The 19,489-nt window shown below is 39.3% G+C and overlaps 1 protein-coding gene across 1 annotated transcript in view; it reads right to left on the bottom strand.

Moving 5' to 3' along the window:
- Nucleotides 1-4,781: 4,781 nt before the first annotated feature.
- LOC124797926 (unconventional myosin-Ie-like) overlaps nucleotides 4,782-19,489 on the bottom strand; it is a 365,871-nt gene continuing 351,163 nt past the window's right edge. Inside the window, exon 24 of the mRNA XM_047261058.1 lies at nucleotides 4,782-8,268. Coding sequence (XP_047117014.1) covers nucleotides 8,192-8,268 — 77 coding nt within the window. The 3' untranslated portion in view covers nucleotides 4,782-8,191. The remainder of the gene's footprint in view (nucleotides 8,269-19,489) is intronic.

The following is a 19,489-nucleotide window of genomic DNA, read 5'->3' as shown; positions in this document are numbered from 1 at the left end:
AAGACCAGATCCCTATTATGGTCATCCTGTAGAATCAACTAGTGCAGTCATTTTATCTGGAAGATAAATGAGACTGTTCTCGCCAGAGTGTCAACAAAAAAGACACTATAACTGTAGCAGCTGAAGGTCAAAAAGTTGTGAAAGTGAAAATGTACATGACTCGCAGTATTAAAGAAACTTTTGCAATTTATAAGAGCAACTAGACAACTTCACATATTGGAAGATCAAAATTTTATGCACTATGACCTAAGTGGGTAGTTCCACACCCGCCTAGAGATGACTGTTCTTGTGTGGTAACTTTTTAGAACTTACTGGAACATGTGACGTATGACACCTTGGTAGGGCAAGTGAAGTCATTAGTAGCCTGTGACATAAAGCGAGAGACTTGTTTGTTTCAAGAATGTGGTGACTGCCCTGGAAAGGGAGGACTGTCTTTACAGACACTTGGCCTGGAAGGCACAGCAGATAACTCTGCAGAAATTACATATGCGACATGGGAGGAAACTAATTAAAACTAATTAAAAAAACTGTTGCCTTTGACAGTTTCATTGATGAACTTGGTAAATGGTCAGTGAAAGCAGTAACATACCAGCATCTGAAGATATTGTAACAACACATTGCAGAAGTGAAAGGATGTGTACAGTCAGAACTATGTTTAGTGCTTCACTGTAATTTTGCTAAGAATTGGTCTGTAACTCTCCCACAATAAGTATAAGGATATCATTGGAGTAATTACCAGGGTTCAATTTTTACAGGAGTGACATATTTTCCAAACAAGACCACAAGCATTGCAGTTGTAAGTGATGACACAGGACATGACTCGGCACATGCTTTGCTAGCAATGCGCAAAATTCTTCAGCTGCAAACAGGGGCAGAGAAGATCATCATTATTTCTGATGGTGCTCCTGGTCATTTTAAAAATCGTTACCAGCTGTTTGAACTGAATAAGTCACTTGCGCCAACTGACTGGGTACACAGTGCTACTACTGGTCATGGGAATGGGCCATGTGATGGTGTAGGAGGCCTGCTGAAGCACCATGCTACAAAACAATCTGTCCAGACCAAATAAGCTGCGATTCAGAATACTGAGGATTTTATGAGAGACATGAAATCTTACACATCCACAGCCCTCATTCTTTTGTCCAAAGAGGAAATCGAAGAATTCAGTGAGCAGAAAAAAGACGAATGATCGAAACAAACTATTCCCGTGAAACGAATTCAGATGACACATTTTTGGACTCAAGGTGATGGGTGAACACATATTGCACGCACTTTAAAGAGTGAGAAGCAATTTTGTTCATTCGGCCAACACCTCAGAAACAGCAGGACAATATTTGGATTCACAACCTGAGAAGGGGGATGTTTGTGGCATGTGTGTGTGACTGTGACTGGTGGATTGCAGAGATTATAGACACCAATTATGAGTTAAATGAAATTGTAGTGAACTTACTCTAGCACATGGACCAGCTGCTGGATATAGATTTCGAGCTGAAGGACGGCAACAATGGCATCAGTGCTCACTTCTTGTTCACAATGTTTTGAAGATTGTAAGTGCTCCAGTTCTTATTGGTTCAACAGGAAGATCAAAGCAAGATTCTGAAGCAGTGGAACAAATTTTTAGTTCATTGACAGGCTAATTTCAGTACAAAACAGAGTGCACAGAAGTTGCATAAGTTGAAACCTTTAAGTCTTTGGACCTTTCACATACATTTTTTTTTTTTGTGAGCCTGTTATGTGATAATAAAACAGGTTTTATGTATGGCAAAAATTTCAATTGTTTATAAAACCTGTTCAACCTAAAAGTGGAAGCTCTCCTTTTCAGCTAATGCAGAACTATGTGGTACTAATCAACAGAAAAAAAATCAAAATTTTATGGATTGGCAGTTTTGAAAAAAAAATTTCAGAATGCTGTACTAAAAGAGCTTTGACAGATAAATCCAAATGGAGGATTTCTTCGTAATCATAAAGCAATTATCTTTCAAAAAAAAAATTCCAACATTTGCATCTTCCAAATGGTGTGTGCAGTGTTATCTTTGGAGAGCTGTACCTCGGAGCAGAAATCTTTTTGGAGAAAACAAAAAAATTCGTGTTCCTTACTTAGTCCTTCATTTTAACATTTGCTAACTTCAATAACATTCGAGACTATGAAGATAACATTTTTTTCCTAGTCTGTCTGAACTGATATGGACTATGCCAGGTGCAGAGTGCCTGTACAATGGATATTCATTCTAGAGTGTGTGGGTCTCTTAACAGGTCCCGAGGATACTTTTTGATGCATTTCCCATCCTTCACGAGCAGCGATGTATGGTTCAGCATTCTGCAAGGATGGTGGATTAGGCTCTTAGTGACTGTGTCATATAGCTGTCCGCTTTGGGGTCGAGCAGCTCTGCTGATATCACCTGATCGATTTGGTTTGGCAGCAGTTTCTGTTTTAACCACAGCAGCAAGTGTGTATGTGGCAAGCTACATTTTTGCCACCCAGTGGAATACATGAAGCACTGCGCCTGTTGAAAAATGTTCCATTCTGTGAGGAGGACCACCAGCTTTTGCTGCCTATCCAACAGTTCTTCCCCGATCTTGGCCCAAGCTGTGTTGCACATGAAGGTGATGAACAAGTGTGGCTGATCTTAGTTGCAGATGTAAGAGAACGCATCCTGGGTATATTTGTGTAAGTACCTTGTACTGTTCACGAATGACAGTGGGAGGACGACCATCTGACCTAAGTTGTTCAGATTCTCATTGCCATTGTTCGCAATCGCATCTTGCAGGTGGATGTAATTCTCTACATGCAGCTTGTGTTGGTTTAGCTCCACGTGTCTTAGATGCATAGAAATCCATGCATGTCATTTTTTTTGTTCAGGTTCAGTTGATCAATGACCAGATTCATTTGAGAGCTCTGAAATGATTATGGCTCGGATGAACCCTGACAGCAACGTCACCATGTTGAATAATGCTTTTCGTGCAGCCACAGGATGTCATGTTATGACTCAAACTGTGCGCAATAGGCTGCATGATGCACAACTTCACTCCCGACATCCACAGTGAGGCCCATCTTTGCAACCACGACACCATGCAGTGCGGTACAGATGGGACCAACAACATGCCGAACGGACTGCTCAGGATTGGCATCATGTGCTCTTCACCGATGAGTGTCACATATGCCTTCAACCAGACAACCGGCAAAGACGTGTTTGGAGACAACCCGGTCACGCTGAACGCCTTAGACACACTGTCCAGCGAGTGCAGCAACATGGAGGTTCCCTGATGTTTTGGAGATGGCATTATGCGGAGCCGATGTATGCCACTGTCGGTCATGGAAGGTGCTGTAACCGCTGTACAATACGTGAATGCCTTCCTCCGTCTGATAGTGCAACCATATCAGCAGCATATTGGCAAGGCATTTGTCTTCATGGACGACAATTCGCACCCCCATTGTGAACATCTTGTGAATGACTTCGTTCAGGGTAACGACATCACTCGACTAGAGTGGCAAGCATGTTCTCCAGACCTGAACTCTATCGAACGTGACTGGGATAGGTTGAAAAGGGCTAGTTATGGATGACGTGACCCACCAACCAATCTGAGGGCTCTACACTGAATCATTGTTGAGGAGTGGGACAATCTGGGCCAACAGTGGCTCAATGAACTTGTGGATAGTATGCCACAATGAATACAGGCATGCATCAATGCAAGAGGACATGCTACTAGGTATTAGAGGTACCGGTGTGTACAGCAACCTGGACCACCACCTCTGAAGGTCTCGCTATATGGTGGTACAACATACAATGTGTGGTTTTCATGAGCAATAAAAAGGGCGAAAATGATGTTTAAGTTGATCTCTATTCCAATTTTCTGTACAGGTTCTGGAACTCTCAGAACTGAGGTGATGCAAAACTTTTTCTGATGCCTGTATATATACCTGTCTCTGGGTTTCTGGACTGGCTCATTTTTGTATCCTGCCAGTAAATATCTTTTACAAATATCGTGAGCAGCTTCAAAAAAAAAAAAAAATTCCTCATTTATCTGAAGAATGAAATTATGAAACAAATCTCTATTTTGAAATCTATGGGATGAAGTACATTATTTCAGAGTGTTGGTAGTTAATGCAACATCGACAAAATTAATATTATGCATGTGCAAATTAGGCATTATACCTTGACTACGTTTAATTTAAAATTTAAAGTACAATGAAAATGCAATTGAGTTAATGAATAGCTTCTACTCATGTGTGTCTCAGATTATTATACAACATTATGTAGGTTTCCTCTACCAGCAGTTTCTTTCCACACCAATGATGGGTCCAAAATCTTCTTCGTGATTTCCTCTGCTCTTCTTGACAATCTCTAACAGAGTTAACACAGCTGTTTTGTGCCAATAAAGCCACTGGTCACTGGAGAGCACTGAGAACGCAAAGGACATTAACCAGCTCATCCTGTGTACTGATGGCACAGTCTTCTGTGAGGTTGGATGTCCTATCCACATCCATGTCAACTTTAGCTGCTTCATGCCATGTGAGGATGGCTTAAGGGGTATTTGTACCAAGTTTGGTTGAAATTCATACACCGCACACGTGTGGCACACTTAATGAACTGGTTAATGTGTTTTGCCATCTTCACTTGCCATTCTTGGCTTTATTGGGCTCTCAAAACACACACACACACACACACACACACACACACACACACACACACACACACACACAATCATAATATCCATTTTTATAATATGTACGAATTATATTACACAATTTTAAAATTTTTTTCTTATTATTTATTGTATATTTCTTCATTTTTACAAATTAGTTGTTTATGTTATAGAAAACTGTTTTAACTGCACATTTTTTTTCAATTATGGTAACACAACATCCAATCTTGGCACAACAAAACTCTTCAACTTCAAAAGTGACAGCTGCAGTACTGTGTGATAACTTGCTCTAACCTACTCAACAACAATTATGAAATAAAAGTGAGTTATTACTTGGAAAATAAGCACAACAATACATTAGACATTATGGGTCTGTAATAAACATTTTATTTCATTCATATAAACCTACTCTTAAATATACTGTTCTCGTGAGCAAATCTGGCAGGGTACACAGGCGGACAGTATATCTACTATGTAAAACAAGCTAATTGTCATATGAATTTCCAAAACTTCACACAACTGATTGTCTTAAAGGCACAGTGTTTATCCTGAATTTTATTTTATTTTTACTATGAATGAACTCATTGTGGCATGTAATCCTAATTCTGACAAAAACGTAAAATGTGTTATATATTAAACTTTATTCCACATATTTTTCAAGTATCACATTACATTCAAATATATTTAAAATAACTGTAAAATCTAACATGATGAAATACGAAAGTTTAACTTAAAGCTGTGACAATGTTACAAAATATGCCACATGAATGACTCAAAAATCAACTAGAGACAAAGAGAGAAATACATGGGCTTCTGCTACTAAAACATGAGCAACTGCTTTGTTTACACACAGACAGAGAACTATGAATATTCACCTGTACTGTAAAATTTCTTGGAATTAACACAAGACTACTTTCTAATATAAGAATTACAGCTAAAAAAAGACAGACGGCAATTTCAACATAGAACCAATAAATACATTGGCACATAGCAAAGATTTGTGAGACACAGGAACTTTCATTAATTGTTTTTAAAAAGAGAGTAAGAACACTCTGAGATCAGCAGAGCACAAATATTTACAAATGGTTTATCAAAAAGAAGTGCGGTACGCTTCTGCTCTCTTGTTATAGGCAGGACTACAATGAATCAACATAAATGAAACACCAAATAGGTCCAAAATTAAGAGAGAGAACAGGAAGTTATTAAACAACAGAAGGCAAGGAAAAGGAACTATGGTGATACAGGACAATATCTCAAATTGGGATACTAACTAAATTTTCCCTTTATCTCGCATAGGTGCGGAGTGCAAACATTTCTATGCAACTAGTCCATTATCATAATAATGAAAATGATTATCTGTCTTGCCCCTCTCCCCCTTTCAATCTCTCTTTCTCACACACACATTTAATTTCTGTCTGCACTGATGAATGATACCCCAGTACCTTGCATTACTGATAACATTCAGACAAATGTAAATACAAGTAAATGAACTGTAAATGTAACACATATAAAAGTAGCCAGGTTATATACAAAACTAGGATGGAAATTTCACAAACAGTACCAGAGTAACACATACAGGTAATACTTTGGAGAGACACATAAAGCACTTACAAAATAATTTAATAAATAATGAATATGGCAATAATGTCTTTTCTCAGCACATTCAATATAAACACAGTTTTTGGAACAGACAAAACTACTAATAAAAAAATAAGAATGAAGTCACAATAAAAGCACAACTATGTTTCTGATGACATACTGTAAAAATAAAAAATAAGTTAAGTTCAGACGTACAAAAATTATACAAAAATTCATGACCTTATTGTTTAAGCATTCCATCTGAAAATAAGGAGTGTAAAATTCCTAGCATTTGGATACGAAAACAGATACCTTGAAGATAAAATAACATAGTTTTGATAAGTAAATACCAATTTCAGAGAGGAGAGAAACTAGAAATTTTTCATCAGTCATTTTTCAGTTACAAATTCCATACCCAAAAAGGTAAAGTATAAACTCCCCCACCTCATCTCTCTCTCTCTCTCTCTCTCTCTCTCTCTCTCTCTCTGTCTCTCTCTCTCTCTCTGTCTCACACACACACACACACACACACACACACACACACACTTTTTCTGATTATTTTAGACACACACACACTTTTTCTGATTATTTTAGCCTACATCTTTTTGCTACAAATCCTTTCACATAATAGATAACAGCTTTATACAAAAATCTAACAATAATTGTATACAAACATCTCACTTTCTTTTTGGTACTTGTTGAAGCTCTTGCATATGTTGCTGTGACAGCTTCTTTGATGAATACAATGAAACATTGTATGCAACATGTAAAAAACAATATAATCACAAATTCTACTAACTCTGAAAATATGGACAACATTAATATGTTCTACAAGTACTTCCTTTGTACTCAATGCATGTGAATAACCACACTGTGTATAAAATGGAACCTACAACCTTTAGCAATATGTTAAAGACATAATTATTTGCAGTTTAAAATATAATTTTTAAAACACTTATACTGTATCACATTATCAACATAACTACAAGGAAAACAGCCACAATTTATCACTTTCTGATTTCAGCTAAGACGTAGCTGAAAGAAAGAACAACATATGTGTATAAAATATATTTTCCACACCCTTCAAACTTGAGCATTAGGCATGTGCATGAATGCTTCTTCTTATGAATGGCATTTGGCAGAACAGGCAAATGCAGAGAAGGAATGTTCATGTATACTCCTTTAAAAAAGGGGGGGCAGGGGGGAGGCAGAGAGAGGGTGAGGAGGAGTAGGAGGAAGGAAGATCATCACAGTCTATAATCACAACCTGTTGTTACCAAATAAGTGTGATGTAACACACTAAGCCATATTCAATCTGTATTACACAACTGAATATGTTTTACTAAATAAACTGTGCATAATGCTTGGATTTCACAAGATCCATAATGATTGCTGCAGTCAGGAAACACTTCCAGTGGGTGTAAAGAGATGAAATTACCAAAAGTTGTAATGATGAGCTATAATCAGAATCACACTTTTTTATATCTTTTTATGAACAGCTTCTGATAACCAGAAAATGTTCTCATTTTTGTAAACATTCATCATCACAGAAAAAAATTTGCTATTTTCCAATGTTAGAAACATTAGATTGGAATATTACTATCCATTTTCACTGGAATTCTTAACTAGAATACTGAATAAATCTTACATAAAATGGCAGTGATTGATTATGTTCCTGTAGACAGTAAACACATTTGCCTGTTCACCTGCTGGAAACAACTCCCGTTGGGACAAACATACTGAATAAAATTTTAATACTATTTAGCTACTGTGAAGAGTCCCACATTCAAAAATCATTCACATGCCTAATATATCATCACAATAAATGTCAGTTACTTTGCACACCAACAAGATAATGACTTTCACACAATCACAACAGCGCATAATGCGAATATTTTTCCAAGCAGCAGGGAAAATTGTTACTTCAGTATTCAGCTTGCATGTGTTAATACTAACAAACAGTCAAACATCACATTTTTTCAACATAATTAGCAGGGAACAGTCCTTGGAGTTCACCCAGCCGCCCCAGCCACCAACCTCCATCAACTGAAAATTCAAACAATTCTTCAGTTTCAACATTTTGTTGACAGAGAACCAGCAACTTTATTAAATTCCTTAGAGCATGTATTAACGATTCTGTCAAGAACTGATGTTAGATGACTAATTTTGAACCTCACACCATCAATTTTAAGCCTGACCTACTGAGGCTGCACCGACTGTGCCTGTTCTTATTAATAAACATGAAAGTGGCAACAAGTGCTTTATAAATGTTTGTAGAATTAATGCCACAATCCACACATTCCTCTTAACAAGTCAAAATTTTGGATTTTGACTTGGTAAGAGCTATGTGTGGGTTGTAGCATTCATTCTGCAAACATTTGTATGAAGTATGTGTTGCCACTTTGATGTGTATTATTAAGAACAGGCACAGTCAGTGCAGCCTTAGTAGGCCAGGCTTGAAAATACATCTGTAAGGTTTGAAACTATTCACTTAATATAAATAATGCAGCTGTAGACAGAATCACTAATAAACACTTTAAGGAATTCAAGAAATGTTGTCAGCCATTTCATTACCTGAATAAACTCATGCTTAAGGAATAGCAGAGACCACTTCAACTAGAGTAGTGCAAGGTGTTAGATTCATGTATGGATAGATTTTGCTTTATTTTACAAACTACACTCCAGTTACGCTTGGAAGAGCTGGCCAACTACAGTAAATGAAGCTCAACATGCCACACTAGCCTATTCACTTCTGCATAACTACTGCAACCTACACTTACTTAAACTGTATTACAGAGTTCACGCTTTAGCCTCCTGTACAGATTATCCCCCTCCCTCACCCACCCACGCACAAATGCAGACACATGCACACAAGACCAGATGACTATTCCTTGTGGCCTCAGATATCTCCCTATCAACCAGTCCCCTCTTTCAGTGAAGTCAAGTGATAACACAGTTTTCTCTTTAATTCAATTCAATTTCTCTTCATTAGTTATCCAATCTACTGTTAATGCCCCAGCATTCTCCTCTAGTACTACATCATATTCTGCTCTTGTCTACTCTAGTTTATTAAGTCCACATTTTGCTGCTTATTAGAAAAAACATCCTAATACTTGAAATTGTACTCAAGACAAGATGCTATTTCTTGACTGGCCTCAGAATATCTCCCTATCAACCAGTCCCCTCTTTCAGTGAAGTCAAGTGATAACACAGTTTTCTCTTTAATTCAATTCAATTTCTCTTCATTAGTTATCCAATCTACCTGTTTAATCCCCAGCATTCTCCTCTAGTACTACATCATATTCTGCTCTTGTCTACGCAGTTTATTATCCACATTTTGCTTGCTTATTAGAAAAACATCCTAATACTTGAATTTGTACTCAAACAAATTCTTATTTTCTGGACATGTTTTCCTTGCTACTGCTACTTTGCATTTTCTATCTTCTCTTGACTGGCCATCACAAGTTATTTTTCTGCCCAAATAGTAAACCTCATCTATTACTTATAGTGTCTTATTTCCTAATCTAATCCCCCCCCCCCCCCCCCCCCCAGCATCACCTGATTTAATTCATCTACATTTCATTTATCATCATTTAATTTTGTTGACACTTGTGTTACACTTTTTAATCATGATACTACCCATTCCATTATAAGTGATTTTCTGTTTCCTACTATCTCTGACTGCACTAAAATGTCATCGGCACATCTTGAAGTTCTTATCACTTGTATCTGAACTTCAATTAATTTTCCAATTCTCCTTTATTTTCCTTTACAGCTTGTTCTGTGTACATATTGTACAATGTGGAGAACATGACACAACTCTGCCTTGCTCTCTTCTGAATAATTGCCCCAATTTGATGTTCTTTGCTTCTTAGAGTTTCAGTTTGTTTTATTTCCAGCTTGTATATAACCTTTCATTCCCTGTATTTTATCCCTGCTACCTTCAGAATTTCACAGTGTATTCCACACCATATTCTCAAAAGCTTTCTCTAAAATACAAATGTAGGGTTGCTTGCTTCTGTCCATATTCTGTGGTAGCTCACACTGCCTTACATGTTCCTATGTTTCTATGAAACCTGAACTAATCTTCCTAGTGGTCAGGTTCTACGAGTCTCCTGAAATTTTTATCTTAGCTGTGGAAAAGGGCAAAGCCATGGTTGTGTGGGACACAAAGGATTACATTCAAAAGATGTAGAGTTAGCTATCTGATTCAGCGTATCGCAGGCTCAAGGCTGACTCAACGAACAGGGTTGAGAAAGAGATTACCAACCTCTTGAAGACTAACAAGAATCTTAACTCTTAATGTATTGCTCCCCTTTGATTATACGGACTTCTGAAGATCATAAGCAGATAACAACAAAAATTCTCATTACTTTCTGATTACATCTCATAAGTACCCAGTATTTCTAGTCAAAGGTGTGTGCTGGATGAAGTAAGTGTGTGCTGGATGAAGTAAGTGTGGGCTGTACTGAAGTAAATAAGTGTGCAGATAGTAACATGGGTGACAGTAGTGCAGTAGTATCTGCCACAATGGGTGGTAATGGGTGTTGTTTAGAGGCCATGGAGTCTGAGCCAGAAGTACATGTGTCTATCCTCTTTGTGACAAGCAGAGTGGAATTGCAGGAGCTAATTTTGTTCTAGATACAGCAGGGGATGCACAAGAAGCTGTTGATAAGATTGACATTGTAGTAGATATTGTGGGTAAGGAATGAAGTGGCACAGATATATTTATTTCAAAGGTTATGGTAATGCGAGTGCTAGATTACAGGCTTTGAGAGTGGTAGAAAGCACAGGTTGCTGATGCAGATGGAAGCTGCTTACAACACAACTGCACTTCCTTGTGCATGATGGGTGTAATGCAGGTAAAGGGTACAGTGAAACCAAAAGATTAGTCTTTCTGTTTAAGTATCACGCTAAAGCTGACCTCCATCAATGTACAGGAGAAGTCAGGGGAACATTTTTCCACCTGGAGGAAGCTATCACCAGTGGAGAAGTCAGGGGAACATTGTTCCACCTGGAGGAAGCTATCACCAGTGAAATACTGTTTCAAGGTTTGTCTATCTTGATGGACAAGCCAGTTAGCTGCAGACAATATCACTTAGATGCCTTTTTTAAGTCACTTGGTACAGTGCTGCAAGGCACCAGGAAGTAGCCTTAGGTGAGCAACGGTACAAGGAAGTCTAGCATTGTGAGAAGAATTCCATCTGTGATTAGCCTTACAGTGAGGGAAATAAGTGGAACTTCCTGTCAGCATATTGTAGGTGGTTGTACCATACACAAGTTTTGTGCAAGCATAGCCTTAGGGGTGTTCTTTCTAGGAAAATGTGAGAGGAACTGTTGTTGCAGAGATAGAGTTCTGAAAGATGTGCCAAAACAACAACCACTGGATAGACTAACAGAAATCCTGGCCATAAAGGATCAATGGGATGGATTGTTTTGGGGAGGAGACCAGACAGCGAGGTCGTCAGTCTCATCGGACAGGGAAGGAAGTCGACCGTGCCCTTTCAAAGGAACCATCCCAGCATTTGCCTGGAGCGATTTAGGGAAATCACGGAAAACCTAAATCAGGATGGCCAGACGCGGGATAAAGGATCAATGGAGTCTGACTATGTACTGTTGAAAACGACTTGTTAAGAGAGGACAGTATTACATTCAGCTTGTTCTGTATCTGTTGGCAATGGTTTAGAGGGTTCATCATTTTAGGTGAACATTTTTGTTGTGCTGACGGTGAGCTGGTACAGCTCGCTATTTAAATTTTTTTGTTTTTTTAAACCACCCGCCTTCTCAATACTCACCATGGTGTCAATATCGAGATCAGATTGGAGTCTCTGGTCATCACATACCTTTTGGGAGTTGGCGCACTGGGAGGTGGACAGGACGAGGAAGAAGAGGCTTGCTGTGAGTTAACTCAGGACTGTGTGTGAGGAGCGACGTCAGTGTTGGAGGGCAAGTCCGCTTTGTCAGTGGGCCCTGCAGAAGCTGTCAGTTGGGGACAGAACACCGTGGGCTCAAAGATCCTAGTGTGGAGGGCCAGTGTTTACCTGATGGTGATATCGTGTGGTCATTCAAGGGCTGAAAAGTGATTTCCTGGTTCTGCACTTGGATTCCAACGAAGAATTACGGCAAGTTTGGTGTATGAACCGAACATAATAATTCTTAAATAGTGCACATTGGTGGCGCATATATCAGACTTGTGAGTGGTGTAAGCTTTGCTTTGGTACTGCAGTCTCCAGTTAGAGCGCAGCTTGGGAGGCGAGCATTGATATCGGCATTGTCATCTGTTTAGCTGCTTTAAATTAAATAACTGTTTGGACCGAAGGTGGAACCCAGTGAAGGACCGAATCATTGCTTGTCTTATTGCACAAAAAAGGGGATGGATCTGATGCTAACAACTACTGCCCAATCTCACTTCTGACAGCTTTATCCAAAATTCTTGAAAAAGTAAAGTATTCAAGAGTAGCATCACATATTTGTAAAAATGAAGTACTAACAGAATGTCAATTTAGTTTTCAGAAAGGCTTTTCAACAGAAAATGCTATATGCGCTTTCACTGATCAAATATTAAAAGCACTGAATAACCAAATATCACCCATTGGGATATTTTGCGATCTCTCAAAGGCTTTTGATTGTGTGAATGATGAAATTCTTCTGATAAGCTTAAATATTGTGGTATCAGTGGGGCAGTGCACAAATGGTTTAATTCATACTTAACCGGAAGAATGCAGAAGGTTGAAATTAACGGTACATATAGTCTGCAAAAAGCAGCAGAGTCCTCTAACTGGGGAGGTATCAAGAATGGTGTCCCACAGGGTTCTGTCTTGGGTCCTTTATTGTTCTTAATATATATTAATGACTTGCTCATGAATATGCAAAGCTAGTTGTTTTTGCTGATGATACAAGTATAGTAATCACACCCAAGAAGCAAGAATCAGCTGAAGAAATTTGCAAATAAAGTCTTTCAGAAAATTATTAAGTGGTTCTTTGCAAATGGACTCTCACTAAATTTTGAGAAAACACATTTTATACAATTCTGTACAGTAAATGGCATAACACCATTAGTAAATAGAGACTATGAATGGAAGTCTGTTGCTAAGGCAGACTACTCAAAATTTCTGGATGTGTGCATTGATGAGAAATTGAATTGGAAGAAACACATCGATGATCTGCTGAAACGGTTAGGTTCAACTACTTTTGCTATTAGGGTTATTGCAAATTTTGGTGATAAACATATCAGTAAAGTAGCCTACTATGCCTATTCTCATTCACTGCTTTCATATGGCATCAAATTTTGGGGCAATTCGTAATTACGAGAGAAAGTATTCATTGCACAAAAGCATGTAATCAGAATAATAGCTGGAGCCCACCCAAGATCACTTTGCAGACATTTATCTAAGGAACTTAGGATATTCACAGTACCTTCGCAATACATATACTCACTTATGAAATTTGTCATTCGTAACCCATCCCAATTCAAAAATAACAGCAAGGTGCACAGCTACAACACTAGAAGGAAGGATGATATACACTATTCTGGAACTAAATCTCACTTTGGCACAGAAAGGGTTGAATTATGCTGCCACAAAAAAATCTTTGGTCATTTGCCAAATAGTATCAAAAGTCTGACAGATAGCCAATCAACATTTAAAAGCAAATTAAAATAATTTCTGAATGACAACTCCTTCCACTCAATAGATGAATTCTTAGATATGACTTAGTAACTGTAAAAAAAAGACAAATTAATTAATTAATTAATTTGTGTAAAGAGAACTTATGTCAAAGTAACATGTGCAACATCAGTACGAAATATCATATTCATGATCTATGGAACAAGGATTAATGTATGTATGTATGTATGTATGGAATCTAAGTTGGCCCCAGCATGTTAAACTCTGTTATCTACAGTTATAACGAGTAATTGACACTCTGGTAGTGTCTACGAGTGAATTTTGGAGGTACTGTTAAGTGTTTGTAGTAAGGGAAAAACTGACTGTGGAGCTTTTCAGTCAGACGTATATGAATCGTGTTAATTGCAGTTCACTTCTAATGGTATTTTACAGTTCTACTTGTTGTGGCAAAATCGCCGATAGTACTTTCATAATTTAGCTTGGGATGTCATTCTGTGGTTTGGTGTGGCCCTCCCAAGAGTTTAAAGTCCCAAATATTTTCTTACTGCCTTGCTGAGGTTGTCTTGCAAACAGTTGTTGATTTGTCTCTTGTCTAGCCCACCGTATTGCTATTTGGTGTGGTGCGGTATAGTCAAAGTGTTCAGTAGTACTGCATGTACTCCCTCACCCGTTTTAAAATTTGTGAGTCGCATCCACATCGACGTATATTCCCAGTAAGCAATTTGTGTAAGTTGGTTGCACCCTGTTAACGTTTTGTACATTGTACAGAATCTGTCCCATGCTGCATGTGATCCTGATGGAGAGCATGGTGCACAACAGCACGTGACCACGAGGAGATCAAAAGACATGTATTGTATATTTTTTTAATGGATGTAATCACTAAGATTAAGAGTTGATTTGCTTTTTTATTCATTTGAAAGGAAAGGATTATATACCTGGTTAATTATAATGTCTATGGTTATTTATTTGTCATAATTCGTTGGGTGTAGTATGAATCACATGTAGGGAGGTTTATGGTGTAAAGTGTTTAAAAGAAAGGAAAATATTTTGTGATACAGCGCACATCGTAGTGGCTATGGCGTTTGAGTGTAAGCTCACAGTAATCAGATTTTATTCCATTTAAGTTGTTTCAATTAAAAATTTTGCAGTCAATATTGTATTGCCTTTACACGTCACAGGTGATATCTACAAAAATTTTGGTATTGCCATGTGGCATTAGAACCAATTATTTAACCTTGCATTATGCAGTTTCTATTTTTTTCCTTTGCTTGGAAAGGGATTTTGAATTTTAAGCATTGTAAATTGATTCTGAGAGCTTTTCTTTAATCTTTCAAAATAATATTTCAGGAACTTTCATTAACAAACTATATTGAGGTTGTTGTTCATGATAACGAGTGTTCACTAACTATTTTAAAACCAATTTAATAAAGTTGTAAGATTTTAAAGGTAAAGAAAAGCTTCTATTAGAGAAATGGTGCCTGCCCGTATCCCCAACAACTTCCACGTATTCAAAGCATTGGCCTTCAGGCATTGTCTGATGTCTTCCTCGGCATCTATCCCTGCTAACGCCTGTGGGGCCATGCCAAATGGTAGGAGAGCATGACTGCGATCTTTCGTAACCTGGGTAGGGGGCATTGTAGCGCACCCTTTCTCTAAATTCTATTAAAACTTTTAAGTACTTGTTTCATCAGGACTTGGTTAATAATAACAAATTGTTGAGTACCCGTTCTATTAGGATTTGGCTATTATTAAAATTTTACATATTTGTTTTATTAGGATTTTTTATTCTTTTCAGGTTATAAGCTGATATGGAAGCACGGCGTTGTCCAGGTCTAGTGCTACCAAAGCGTGAACTGTTAGAATACAAAGGGCATACGCGCAGACAGACAGGCGAGGCAGGCATGCCTGAATTACTGATACAGATAAAGGCATCCTTGGAAAACCTGGTGGTAATTTCTCCACAACTCATCGGTGTTGTAGGAGATGCCTTTAGTTTTGCTTTTACTTCATTGTCCTCGTTGAATTAGCAGGTTTAGTTTTTTGAGAATGTTGCATCAACTGCTAAAGAGCTTGCGCTTCTTCAAGTGCAACTGGCACTTTGGAAGTGGCACATTACAGATTTGAGTGAGATTCAGCTTACTAAAGAGCAAGTGCAGGAGGTGTCAGTATGCGTGCATTCAAGTTTTGCTAACTGACCTCACCCCATGGGAATCTTGCTAAAGGGAATAAATAGATTATCAATGGAATTCGTTCTGGAAATTGAACAGTTGTTGTGGCTTTCTGTTGAGTTCGAACTCCATGCTGATACCTTGAAGTTGCCCCAGGATCAGGTTGTCCAACTACTATACTCAACGAGTGATGGGACCCTCAGCCAAGTTATTGCTTAAATTTTGCAGGAAGGAAAGGGGTCGAGGGAACTACATAAGCAGGTAATTGCGCGTAAGGTGTCCTCTCATTTATTGCATGACTTACAACATAAGCATTATTGGTGGGTACAGGGGGGCAATGAACCCTTGACTAAATTCGTCAAAAGTGTGCAAATGTCCATCCTAGCTCTGGAGCTACAGGTCTCAGAAACACAGGTGGTCAAAATCATTTTGGGGGGAGTCAGACCTGAAGATAGGTCGCGGATGACGTTTACCAAGAAACCTACCACCTTGGGCGAACTTAGTGTATTAGTATCAGATATTGGGAAGCTGTCATATGCTGACAGTCAGTGAGTGAGCTCTCAAATTAGGTATCGACAACTGAATTGTCGTTTATTCCAGAGTGAGGTGGTGCAACCAATAATTTCCAAGCCAAAAGTATGTTTTTGTTGTTGCCTGTGCGTGACTGCCCATATGCTCGGAAGAAGGAAAATAACATGAAGGAGGGTACAAATATGCAGGTTAGGATTCCCAAGCGTTTTTGCTGAATACTGGAAGCTATGGGCACCTAGCTGCCTTTTGTGTGTGCCCACCTGAATCACAAACCTGTCTGTGCTCTCCCGGATTCGGGTAGTGCCTTATCAGGAGTGGACTATCAGTGGTTTTTGGAATTTCGCACATTATGTCGCTTAGGTCCCCTGTGTAAGTCGTCCTGAGTTTGCCGCTTAGTCAACAGACAAAAGTTGGAGATAGTGGGGGAGTGTGTGGTTAGTGTGGGCATAGGAAATTTTACTTGGCCATTTCAATTCTTGGTGGTCAGGAAATTGGCTGTGGATTTACTTCTGGGCTGTGATTATATGGCTAAGGCTGGGTTAGTGTTGGCTGGCCAAGAACTTGTTCTATTTTTTCAATTCCGGCCTGAGGAGCGCATTGCTTTTTGTTCATGTCAGGTGTCAGTTCCGATTTATTCCATGAGTGGTAGCACAGAGAACTATGATATGAGTCATCTTGATAATCAGCACAGGGAGTCATTCTTGCAGGTTTTAGAGCGTTTTTCCAGAAGTGCTGACCAACAAGTTAGGAATGACAAGCCAAATAGAGTATATGATTAGGCTGAAGGATGACATACCAGTTCGACAACCTCCGTATCCGTTGTCTGCCCCGAAGATGAAGAATTTGCATGGGTTAATAGAGGGCACGCTAAGGGAAGGGGTCATATGACCTTCGACCTCTCTGTATGCATCTCCCATGTTCCTGGTCCCTAAGCCTAATGAGGGAGAATTTTGGCCTGTAGTTGATTACCGCCTGGTCAACAAAAAGGTAAGTTTGGAGTTGGTTTCCCTGCCAGACATCCACAATTTTGGACCTCAATTAGGCGTATTACCAGATCCCACTTGCTGAAGATTCCAAGCACATAATTGCCTTCTGCACCAATTGGAATCTTTTTGAATTCAATCAGGTGCCATTTGGAGTGTGAACTGGAGCAGCGGTTTTGTCCCGGTTGTTGGACAACGTGCTTGGAGACCTCAAATTTAAGTGCGTCTGTAACTACCTGGATGACATTGTGGTTTGTAGTCGTACTTTCCACGAGCACCTGGAACATTTGGAGATGGTATTGCGTAGACTGAGGTGGGCTGGCCTTACTGTTAAGCCATCCAAGGTTACCTTGGCTCGTAGTCAGATTTCTTTCTTGGGGCACCTGTTCTCTGGGGAGGTGCTCGCATTGACCAAGAGTGAACTAAAGATTCGTGAAGGTTTCGTCCACCAGTTAATAAGAAGGGAGTGGCACGATTCATGGGGATGGCAAACTACTTTCATAAGTTCATGCTGAAGTTTGCTCAGTTGGCTGCTCCTTTGAACAAACTATGTAAGAAGGGCACAAAATTTATTTGGGATGAGAGTAATCAGACTTCGTTCAAGGCTATTAAGCTGGCCTTGAGTAACCCTCCTGTGTTGGCCATCCCAAATTTCGATCTGTGCAGACTGATTCCTCTACTTGTGGGATTGTGGCAGTGATGCTACAAGAGCAAGAGGGAGAGGGAGAGCGGAAACCGGTAACTTACGCCTCCAGGAGATCATCCCCTATAGAGGCCAAGTACTCTGTGTATAAGTGGGAGGCCTTGGTAGTGCTCTTCACACTGTAAAAGTTTAAAATTTATTTGGAACACCGCAAGTTTTTGATTGAAATGGATAATCAGGCCCTTAGTTGAGTGCTGGCCCACTCGCATACTACTAGTCAGATAACCAGGTGGGCTATTACGATATCTGCCTTCTGTTTTAATGTAAAGCATACAAGGGGAACCGATAACCAGTTGGCAGATGCCTTAAGTCATATGTTTGAGAGTGAGGGTGAGCTTGAGGAGGCTGGGCCAGATCGTCAGGCTGGAGTAGGTGCTATTTTATCAAAGGTCTCAGAATTGGAAGGTGAGCAATGTATTAGGAAAATTAAAGATAGGTAAATTGCGGGCAAGCAGGTAACCGGATATGCCCTATGTAAGGGGTTGGTCTGCTGTTGCGGCCCGGGTGCCGATGGTTTTCGCAGATATTTGTCTAGTGAACTGGTGGAGCCGGTGCTTCACTACTCCCACCACACTCTTGTCGGTGGCCAATTAAGTGCGAATAAGATCATTGCAAATATTAAGAGGCAGCTCTATTGACCCAGTTTATATAAAGATGTCCTGCATATGGTTGGCGAGTGTGAAATTTGCAAGCAAGCGAAACCAGACTCGGGACCTCCCTGGGAGCTCCTCCAAACCACTAGAGAAAGTGACCTTATGGACAAGTGGTTCATTGATCATACTGGACCCCTGCCTCGTACTCAACAGGGTAACCAGTATGTTCTGGTGGCAGTTGATATGTTTTCACGTTTTTTATGGCTTATTCCAACCAGTAGTGTCACAGCTACGACTACCATTCGTCACTTATTGGGAATTATTTTAATATTTGGACCAGCGAAGACCCTAGTTAGTAATAATGCTCCAGCCTTTGTTTCCAAACAGTTCAGGACATTCTATTTTGAACAGGCCATTTGGAATATCACCACAACTCCTTACTATCCTCAGCCTTCATTTGCGGAATGTGTAAAAAGGAATTTAAAAGCTGCCCTAAATGTGTTTCACAGCAGTTCTCACACCAAGTGGGATAATTCACTGGGCTGGCTAAACTTTACATTTAACACAGATCAGCCTGAGTTGGTTAAGGTATGTCCATCTTCCTTGGTCTTAAGGAACCAGGTGAACTCCGCTCTGTCCAATCTGTGGTCGATTAACGATCTTC

The sequence above is a fragment of the Schistocerca piceifrons genome, chromosome 5 (assembly GCF_021461385.2).
Source record: "Schistocerca piceifrons isolate TAMUIC-IGC-003096 chromosome 5, iqSchPice1.1, whole genome shotgun sequence".
Lineage (NCBI taxonomy): Eukaryota > Metazoa > Arthropoda > Insecta > Orthoptera > Acrididae > Schistocerca > Schistocerca piceifrons.
Note: the sequence above shows the minus strand (reverse complement) of the source record. Positions and strands in the feature narration are given on the sequence as shown.